An 11,242-nucleotide genomic window follows, 5' to 3' on the forward strand; every position below is an offset into this window, starting at 1 on the left:
ATTAACAATATTATAAATTATATAAATTATGTTTCGTATACTAGACAAGTTTAGTGGTTCGAGCACTAAATTTTTTGGCTTGCGTCATAGCTTCAAACCCTACCAGCAGCGGTTATTGAATTAAGTTATTTCCATTTATTCAATTGGTGACACATGACACCATTTGATTAGATGAAAAATTTATTAAATAAAAAATGTTAAAAAATTTAATCACACAGTGACACATGTCGCCATCTGATTGATGATTAAATTTATTGAATTAAATAAAAGTTAGAACTAAATTAATAGAATATGTAAGTAATGATGACTAAATGTGTAATTGTATAAATTTTGTTAACTGCTACATCATCTCCTCCGTTAATATTTAACGACAAGTAACTTGATTGACAAGATTTAAATAGTTAGGTGACTCGATTGATAAAATTAAAAAATTAATGGTTAAAGTAAGATAGTAAATAATTAAATGATCAATGATATAGTTTACCTTAAAAACCTTAAATTATATTTAAATTTTTAATTAATTTATAATTATACGTACAATATTTTATAAATTTAATATTTTACAAATTAATTTAATGATACTCTTTAACGGTGTTTAACCGTGCTAGTTGAGCGTAGCACATCATCCTTTCACAAATTGTTTTTTTTTAAAGTTTTATGAAACCAAAACTAATTCTCCAACTAGTTAGACCTTCGATTCAAATTTTATCATTGGGAAACGTTAAATTCGGTGAGATATTGTAAATATCGCGATTCGAGAGGGAAATGAAATAATAAATTAATCACTGTATGTTTAGATAAAACGAAGTAGATTCGGAAATAGAAACGCGAGCCACGTTCGCCTTATAAATAATCACCTAACATCAACGTTTCTTACACGAACCACCCTTCCGTTTCATCTCGAGCTTTCTCTTCGTCTACTCCGCCCGTTCCTTCTTTCAGTCATGGATCCCTACAAGGTGCCCCATCTTTTCCCCAGTTCTATTATGATTATTAATTAATTGATCTATCTTTAATTTTTTTCTGATTATATTGCTTTTTTAATCAAATCGAATATGATGTACTGCGTTCCATCGTTGATCCTCGACGATCTTTGTACGGTTGTACCGAACTGGTTCTTGCTTCCTCATGTGTTCTTCAGGATTTGTTTCTTATCTTGGGTTATTATAGTATGACGAGGGATCATGAAATTTATTTGACGACTATTTCATATAAGATTCTTTGTAACGATAATTTTATTGATTAATCTAGTTGTTTTTCTTTTTGCATCTATCGAAGTCTTTCATTTTGCTGCACAATTATCTGTAATTTGTGAATAATCGTTCTTTTTTTTCCATTTGGTATTCTAAATTGGATGATGCAGCACCGTCCTTCAAGTGCTTTCAACTCTCCATTCTGGACAACCAATTCTGGCGCTCCTGTTTGGAATAATAATTCATCATTCACTGTTGGACCCAGAGGTATATGATTTTTTTGCCCCCTCATTACTACTACGATGAAATTCATGAGCCGCTGGCTGTCGGTTTATTAGCCGTAATCTTTTGGCGGGCAATTTGCCATATTTAGCATCCTCTTTTTGGTGGTGGTGTGGGGGGACCTGGGTATGCACTTGGCGTCTTGTGTCGATCAATTGTAAAACTTGAAGAGTATGTTGAAATTTTTTGAAGAATGTTTTGTCTTTTTAACACATTGTTTACAAATTGGATCACACCGTTCTATTGGACAGGTCCAATCCTCCTTGAGGACTATCATCTGGTGGAAAAGCTTGCCAACTTCGACAGGGAGCGAATTCCAGAACGTGTTGTCCACGCTAGGGGAGCCAGTGCAAAGGGTTTCTTTGAGGTTACACATGATATTGCTCACCTTACCTGTGCAGATTTTCTTCGAGCACCTGGAGTTCAAACCCCTGTTATTGTACGTTTCTCAACTGTCATTCATGAGCGTGGAAGCCCTGAAACACTGAGGGATCCGCGCGGTTTTGCAGTGAAGTTTTACACCCGAGAGGTAAGAGTTCACCTGCTACCTCCTTTTTGTCACCAATAATCTCGTCTGGTGCATTGAAATTTGTAAAGGAAAATGAAGTTTAGAGGGCTTGTAACTTTGTTTATTAGACAAAACATGCCTTGAACGATTATGTGGGTGTGTGTAAAGAAGTTTAAAGGGCTTGTAACTTTTGTTATCAGCTAAAACATGCTTTGAAGATATGCATGCGTGTGAGTGAATTCCTGAGTCTATTATGCACTACTTTTTTGACATATTATTTATTTGGCATTGTGTTGATTTGTTCTTGTTCCAGGGTAATTTTGATCTTGTGGGAAACAATTTCCCAGTCTTCTTTATTCGTGATGGAATGAAATTCCCTGATATGGTCCATGCTCTTAAGCCCAACCCCAAGTCTCACATTCAAGAGAACTGGAGGATTGTTGATTTCTTCTCGCACCATCCCGAGAGCTTGCATATGTTTACTTTCCTCTTTGATGATTTGGGTGTTCCACAAGATTACAGGCACATGGAAGGTTCTGGTGTAAACACATACACTCTGATTAACAAGGCTGGGAAAGCACACTATGTGAAATTCCACTGGAAGCCCACTTGTGGGGTCAAATGCTTGCTGGAAGAAGATGCAATCAAGGTTGGAGGAGCTAATCACAGCCACGCCACTCAGGATCTCTATGACTCAATTGCTGCTGGCAACTATCCGGAGTGGAAGCTCTTCATCCAGACAATAGATCCTGACCATGAAGACAGATTAGACTTTGACCCTCTTGATGTGACCAAGACCTGGCCTGAGGACATCTTTCCGCTACAGCCTGTTGGTCGCTTGGTTTTGAACAAGAACATTGACAACTTCTTTGCCGAAAATGAGCAGCTTGCATTTTGCCCTGCCATTGTGGTTCCTGGAATCTACTACTCTGATGATAAGTTGCTCCAGACTCGAATCTTCTCCTACGCTGACACCCAGAGGCACAGGCTTGGACCAAACTATCTGCAACTCCCAGCCAATGCTCCCAAGTGTGCTCATCACAACAATCACCACGAAGGTTTTATGAATTTCATGCACAGGGATGAGGAGGTACTTGGCTCTTTTCCATTAATTTCTCCTAACACAATCATGAACTGTTGAATGTCTAAATGTGTTGAATTAAATATATATGTATATGCTTGTTTTAAATGGCAGCATAAATTTTAATGCATGCTATAAGTTCTGATCAGATGATGTGGTGCTGTTTTTCAGATAAATTACTTCCCTTCAAGGTATGATCCTGTTCGTCATGCTGAGAAGTTCCCCATCCCTCCTGCTGTTCTCACTGGAAGGCGTGAGAAGGTCAGTTCCTGTACTTTCTTGTGTCTTATTTTTCAAAATGATGTTTGTAGTTTCAACTAAGTTTATTCGTTCAAGTGTGTTGACCTGTATTGTAAGTTTGTTCTCGTGCAATCCCATTCAACACAACCATTGCCTTGATTTGACCGTTAAATTTTGATTTGAAAATTGCAAAAGTAGCTTTGAAAATATTTCTTATGTTCCCATCTTCTAGTAAGCAAATAGAAAAACAGAATTGCTATATTTTTTGCTTGTGAGAGTAATGTGTACTTGCCAAGTCTTTGTGGTCACAGTGTATCATTGAGAAGGAGAACAACTTCAAACAGCCTGGAGAGAGATACCGCTCCTGGGCATCAGAGAGGTATAATTGAGTTTTCTGCTATTTATAAACTAAAATAAATATATACAACTTTCGATTTCAATTTTTTTTGTCTGCTTTGTCTTGCTGCAATCAGGCAAGAACGGTTCATCCGCCGCTGGGTTGATGCCTTGTCTGATCCACGTGTAACTCATGAAATCCGCAGCATATGGATCTCATACTGGTATCAGGTAAAACACTCTTTTCCAGTCGACGCTTCTCAAATTACATGTACCCATATGAGCTTTACTGGTCTAATTCTTTCGAAATAGCTTACTGATAGAGTTATCCATGACTGGCATTATGATGCAGGCTGATAAATCGCTGGGTCAGAAGTTAGCATCTCGCCTCAATGTAAGACCAAGCATTTAAAAACATGGATACACTTGCTGAAAATGTGAGTTGACTCAAATATAGAGAGGCCATCCAGTTGTTTGGAAAGCATAAAACTTATTGCCGATCCTTTTGATCTGTGTGCCATAATTGTAATATTGAATTATATTTTCACATACTGCGAGTTTTAAGCTTAAGCTTATGGTCCTGATTAATAGATGCAGTTTTATGTGTACTAGTATTTATTTGCACTGCTGCATTTCTTAGCTACCATGAAGCTTGGATTAGATTCATGCCATTTCATATTTAAAAAGAAAAAGAGAAGTATTGGATAGGATAAAAAAATCTGAAGAAAAAAAAACCCAAGCAAAGCTTGATGGTCATTTCATATTTAAAAAGAAAAAGAGACATTGGATAGGATAATAAAATCTGGAAGAAAATAAAAACCCAACCAACGCTTTCTTGTTTAGTGTTGGATTTTAGCCCAAATGGTATTCTCTCTCCCAGACTCTTTATTGTTTGGTGTTGGGTTTTTGTCCAAGTTGTATTATCTCTTCCATTTGATTGAGGTCGTAGGGTTGTCTCATCCACGTAAATATTCTCATGTCGTGCCTATGCTTTCTTTTGGTTTTGGTCACGAATTAAATAATTTTAATAGTTAACAAATTATTATTATTTTTTAAGATTTTGAATTTGAATATCATATATATATATATATATATATATATATAAAAGAATATGTAAATCATTAATTTTAAATAATTAAAAATCTTTAAATATATATTATTTGTATTTATCTAAATTAATAAAAAAAAATTATATTAGTCAGGATTTTTATAGTTACTGAACTTCGAGATTCAAGGGTCTCAATTTTTTTTAAAAAAACGAGGCAAGATCCGTGTGGGTGAACCGTTAATTAAAACGTAACCGAGGGTGGTTGATTAGTAAAGTTGCAGTAACTGAACTAAAGTAGGGCATAGGGTAGTTTAGGCAATACAAAAAAGCAGGGTAGGTTATCTTGTTAGAGTAAAAAAATAGAATAATATGAGCGTCACACTCTCCCACAACGCGCGTTCCTTGGACGTATCTTCCAAGTTGCTGCTCTCAGCTCTCAACCCAACTTGTCTGTGACTGTGTAGTCGTCCCCATACTCAGACTCACTAATCTTTTGCTAATACTAATTAAAGCTGTCTTCAAATATTTTCATCAAACAAAAAATGCTTTAAATAATACTCTTACAACTATACTAAACAACAAAATTATATTGTTCACTACTAATTTTAAAGTACAGTGCTGATGTGTCTTGTGTGAATGTATTTGAGGAGCATAAACTATCAATAGCGAGAGAAAAAATCTTATAAATATAAGATTATTATGTCATATATTATTAGATGGAGAGTTTTAAATTTATAAATTATTTGATTTTTTTAATCTTACATATTATAATAATTTATTTAATAAATTAGCAATAAAAACAAGTAAAAGTAACATTGGAAAATCCAACAACATGGCTAGGATTAGGAGGGTTTAGCTGAGGTGAGCATCCATATAAATAATAATTAAGTAATTGATTAATAAAATAGAGGAGTGGAATCTTCTTACTTCTTAAACAAATCATCCCCGCCACTATGTTCCAAATCTATAATATAACACTCTGCTTTGACGTTAATTCATTCTTAATTCCCAAGTCATACATTATTTAAAGATTGCGTGTGTTGGATTCACACAAAATAATACCAAACATAGAAAAATGCCCTTCTTTTTATTGCCTTTTGATTTAATTAATTTCTAAGTGGTAAGGTAAAGTCTAAGACTAGAAAGAGCTTTTTCTTTAAATTGAATTAAATTGGTGTGAATCTCTCTAATTTCATGCACCGAGGTTAAGATCCCAATTTATTTATGGGTTAATTATATAGATAAAATTTCAATTATAGAGGGCTTTTATTTTATAAAATAAATATTTAAATAAAAAAAAGTAAGAAGACCGTTTTCTGTTAAAAGTATCATGAGAGATGATGTGGAAGTTATTGATTTTTTTATTAGTTGATACATTATTTCTTGTAATTTTTTTTGTTAAAAATTGGTTTTATAATTTTACATAACAATAGATATCATATAATTGGAGAGGACTTGCACAATTTAACCTTTATTATTTATTTATTCTATTAAGGAATAAAGTTCTTCAACTTTAATGATCACCGATAATATTATTGTTGCGCAAGAGGTTGTCCACACCATGAGATTGAAGAAAGGTAAGATTAGATATATGGCTATCAAAATTGATTGAATGGCCTTTCATTGATGACACGTTAGAAGAGCTCCAAATTCCAGACAATTTTAGGATGCTTATCATGCGTTGTGTATCTTCAGTCTCGACCCAGGTTTTTTGGAACGGTGTTATGTCTGCCTCTTTTAGCCCATCACGAGGGCTTCGTCAAGGTGATCCTTTATAACCTTACTTGTTTGTGATGTGCATGGAGAGGTTGGCGCATGCGATAGTTGGAGCAGTAAACAATGGTATGTGGAAACCTATTCACTTGTGCCGTAATAGGCCCGCTTTGTCTCATCTATTCTTCGTGGATGACTTGGTACTCTTTGTTGAGGCCTCTATCGAGCAATGTAATGTAATACGGGGACTATTGGAGTTATTTTGCAATTCCTCGGGCCAAAAAAATCAATATCCAGAAAACGACTATTTATTACACAAAGAATGTGGACTCCGGTTTGAAAAATTCCATTAGTGCATCTTTCGGCTTCCAAGAAGTTCAAAATCTGGGTAAGTATCTTGGAGTCCCACTTTTACATTCTCGAATTACGAAATCTTCGTATAGTTATATTGTTTCAAGAGTTCGTGATAAGCTCACAGGATGGAAGGAAAAATCTATGTCCTTGGCTGGAAGAATTACTTTGGCGAAAGCAGTACTATCGACTATTCTTTCATATTCAATGCAATCAACGATGCTTCCGAAAGGGATATGTGATGATATAGAAAAGCTAATTTGGGGTTTTATTTCAAGTCGTACCGAGTCGGGAAGCAGAGTACCTCTTGTTCCTTGGGAGAACATTTGCAAACCAACGGTTAAGGGTGGTCTGGGCCTGAGGAAATTAAACATTCAGAATGAAGCTTTTCTGATGAAACTAGCTTACAAATTGGTGGTTAATTCCGATCAGTGGTGGGCTAGAGTGTTATGTTCGAAATATAAGTGGGTGGAATTGGTCCCCGAGTCCATTAATTGCACGACTAGCTCACATTTTTGGAAGGGTATTTCTCAAGTATGGAACGAGGTGTGGCAAAGCCTTGTTTTGAATATTGGTAATGGTTGAAATGTTGACTTTTGGAGGGAGGATTGGCTTAATGACGTCGGACCTTTGGAGAACTTTGTTGTTAATATAGCAGAGAGAGCTATTCTTCCAAGGCAACCGATTTCTTCTATGGTGTACCATAATGGTTAATGGCGTTGGGAATTCATCATTGACAAGCTGCCGAATAGCATCATTCAACGTCTGCCAGCAACAATGCCACCACGGCAAAGCTGTCGAATGGATGCATTGGGATGGAAATGGAGCGTTGATCGGTAATTCTCGGTTAAATCAACTTATGAGTTGAGGCGGGGAACTTTGAATGATGATACGCATAAAGTGTGGGAGATGATATCAAAGTATCGAGGACTACAACGGATTAAAACATTCTTATGGTTGCTAGCGAACGATCGACTACTTACGAATACGGAGCGATTACGAAGCCATATGGCCATAACTAATAGTTATGGAGTTTGCAAACAATCTGTAACACCCTCAACCCGTACCCGACCCGAATACGAGTCTGAGGTGTCACATTGACCGTTCAAAACGTTTACTTTGACAAAATCCAATAAAATCCAAATAATTTCTATTGTATAAAACGTATAGTTTTATGAATTGATCAGAGCGTTTTCAGTACAAATCTTTTATCTTACGTGCCAACTACATTTCATATGACAAAATACATAATTTAAACATATTTCTGATCTGAATTGTGGAAATGAGAATCTGACATGTCTTGCTCCACATTGCTCTTTACTCTTCTCACTTCGGTAACCTACGTGTGAAACAATCACATGCTAAGTCTATGACTTAGTGAGGCATTAAACACATTAAAGTAACTCTAACTACTTAACCATGCATTAACATATCATATCATGCTATCACACAAAACAATATAGCATTGCATGTAATCAAATGTACACATATACACATCATTCATCCTTTCCATCATTAACCTTATTCTATTATCCATACTATTATCATTTATATCCTTTAATCATACTTTTTTATCAACATATGACTCATTCAAACCATACACACATCATCATATTAATCATATAATACCATTCATATCACAAAAGCATATACTTTACATGTAATATATATCTTTATTGTTAGCCCATGTGCATCTGTGAGAACTGTATATATGTGAGTCTATTGAGGTTGTGCACTATCCTGTCACCACAGCTCGTATGGGATCCCACTAGGGGCTATGAATTTTATCCCGAAGGACCTATGTACTGTATTTGTCCCGAAGGACCACTCCTTAAGAACCATATACATATTCCAATGGATCACATATGTATCTCACAAGACCCTGTAAATGTTCCAAATAATATATATATATCCCGAAGGACCACGTAGAACCCTCGACTCTTGGCATGCCAACTATACCTCTAGCTCTCTTTACACATAACATGGGCATTAGCAATCTACCATGTCACATATTCACATGTACACTTTCATATCACATGTTATATAAGTTCATAACTTCTTTCACATATACATGTAGTCACATAGCTTATTTTCATATTCTCATAAGATTACATAGCTTATGTCTTATACTTTGTTTTCTCATATTCACATATATCATGTCATATGACTCATATATATACATCATATAGTACATACTTCTCATATCATTATATTCAAAAGCATGTTAACACATATAATCATGCATACATACAATTCATGTCATGCATATACATATAATCATATATCCATGCATTCTAACATAGGAAATAGACTTGTCACAAGTCTTGTTTCCATTTAGCACCATAAACTAACTAATATGAACTCACCTTGGCCTCACTAAGTTCCAATCCATCTTTATAATTTCCTCTCTTGCGATCGAATCATAACTCGATAATCGTTCTGGGACTTGTTCGTGCTCGATATCTATATAATCATACATTGATACATATTAATATCCAATTAATATACTCTAATATATCATTTCTTAGACCAAAAGAAAGGTTTATTTTTATTTCCCCTTGAAGTGCATCGATGCATTCTACAGTGTATCGATGCATCCCTTAATATGTGCATCGATGCACTCCTTATGCATCGATGCATTAATTGCATTCGATGTTTCCATTTTAAGGAGTGCATCGATACACACTGAACAATTTCTGGAAATTTACCCTTGATGCACCGATACACATTGAATGTGCATCGGTGCACATATCCCAAAATTCATTTTTATGCCCGAAAATCCACTCTTTTCAGTTTAAAACTTCTATTTTAAGCCCTAATCATGTCATTAAACTCAATTACCATTACTTAAACCAACTTATATCCATATAAACCATCTTTATCTTCCATATCTCATCATGATTCTTAAATTTTAAGAATCTTGCTAAACTTTCAACTTTGTTATTAATCCTTTCTAACTTCATATATCTCTTATACTTAGTGATGACAAGTCAAATTCCATCTCAAATTTCACTTATTAACTCATTTCCAGAAATTCATCTAAAAACTCATTTTCTTTAATCTCTTCTATATCTTTCATCTTGTTGTTATCATTTAATGATCATAACCCAACCTTAAAATCAATAATTAATCAACAAACAAAGAAACTCACCTTTGAGTCAAGCCTTTACGTATGAAGAATGAAGAAGAGAAGAGAAATCTAGAACCTATTTTTCTCTTCCCACGTGATTTCCTTATCTTATAAGGAAAATAAAAATCTTCCTTGTCAAATGACCCTTTTACCCTTCAATTCATCTTATAATTACTAACAACTTTTATGATTTATTTCCAAATGAATCATTGAACTAATCCATGGTTCTACTCTAGTCACCAAATTCTGAAACTTTATAATTTGATCACTAACCCGGTATTGAGGATGTTACACAGTCGGGCGAAACATCAGACCATCTTTTTCACCAATTTCACACGACTATGGCTATTTGGTCATCATTAGTTAAAACTGAGAAGTTGAAGGATTTTTTACAAGGGATCTCAGAGATTGGATCCAAATCAATATCGCTTCCCCGGGGTTTTATGCACCTAAGGAGGGTGATTGGGATTTACTGTTTGGTTTAATTCTATGGTTGATCTGGAAGAATCGAAATGGAATAATCTTTGATCCGAATTACTTTGAGCATGAGTCTATACTAGAGAAGAGCAGTCGACTCTCTTTTAAAGCTACCCGTGCAATGGAATTGTCGTTGTCAACGATTCAACCTTCTCATCATTCATTGTCTATGTCTGATGCTTGGCATACGCCTCCCCACAATTGGTACAAGGTTAATACTGATGGGTCCCGTAAAATAAGAAATGGAGTTGCGATATGTGAGGGTGTTTTTTGATCCTCGAATGGTGGTTGGATGCTTGGATTCTCAAAAATGATCGGAATATGTTCTATAGTTGAAGTGGAGTTATGGGGTATCCATGAAGGTCTTACTCATGCTTGGAATCTAGGAGAGAGGTAAATCATTATGGAAATAGATAGTTTGGAGGCTACCCAGATGTTAAAGGAAAACTCTAAGAGAGACTCGGTTTTTACTCTTATAGACCGGATGAATGAGTTGATTAATAGAGATTGGAACGTTGTTCTAAAGCACATCAGCCGAACTGCAAATAAGGTGGCGGATAGACTTGCTAAGATTGTCGTGATTAGAGGTGAGATGCATATAGTTTTCTCCACCCCACCACTGGAAGTGATCGATAGTCCAACAAGAAGCTGCAGATTGCACGTTGATAATAGATGACTAATCCGATATAGTTTATTTCTTTTATTCACCAAAAAAAAGTTCTAAAATATATAACTTAGATTTATTTGTTAGAATATAAATAATAAAGATTTTTAAAATTTATGATTAAAATAGAGATTTAAATATTTTAAATTATTATATTTTTTAGAGAGAGTTCAATTTTAAGAATTATATACAATATTATTACGAAAGTTTTAGTTTTCA

General features: G+C 34.9%; 1 protein-coding gene across 2 annotated transcripts; it reads left to right on the forward strand.

Moving 5' to 3' along the window:
• Nucleotides 1-856: 856 nt before the first annotated feature.
• On the forward strand, nt 857-4,055 carry LOC120198362 (catalase isozyme 1-like). Of its 2 annotated transcripts, none has more exons than XM_039199709.1 (8): nt 857-959; nt 1,364-1,460; nt 1,727-2,004; nt 2,297-3,073; nt 3,236-3,325; nt 3,616-3,683; nt 3,778-3,871; nt 3,993-4,055. In XM_039199709.1, the coding sequence occupies exons 1-8, from the start codon at nt 945-947 to the stop codon at nt 4,050-4,052; spliced, it is 1,479 nt and encodes a 492-aa protein (XP_039055640.1). In that variant the 5' UTR covers nt 857-944; the 3' UTR covers nt 4,053-4,055. The 2 variants fall into 2 exon arrangements, with proteins under 2 accessions (XP_039055640.1, XP_039055641.1); XM_039199710.1 differs by having other exon boundaries at nt 945-959; nt 3,953-4,055.
• The last annotated feature ends 7,187 nt before the right edge of the window (nt 4,056-11,242 follow it).

The sequence above is a fragment of the Hibiscus syriacus genome, unplaced genomic scaffold (assembly GCF_006381635.1).
Source record: "Hibiscus syriacus cultivar Baekdansim isolate YM2019G1 unplaced genomic scaffold, ASM638163v2 tig00117056_pilon, whole genome shotgun sequence".
Taxonomy (NCBI): domain Eukaryota; kingdom Viridiplantae; phylum Streptophyta; class Magnoliopsida; order Malvales; family Malvaceae; genus Hibiscus; species Hibiscus syriacus.

What these genes read in the sequence shown, in the direction of transcription:
- LOC120198362 (XM_039199709.1), top strand. An exon ending in ATTCACTGTTGGACCCAGAG is followed by an intron (nt 1,461 to 1,726) that starts GTATATGATTTT and finishes TCTATTGGACAG; the next exon opens with GTCCAATCCTCCTTGAGGAC. An exon ending in TCATGCACAGGGATGAGGAG is followed by an intron (nt 3,074 to 3,235) that starts GTACTTGGCTCT and finishes GCTGTTTTTCAG; the next exon opens with ATAAATTACTTCCCTTCAAG.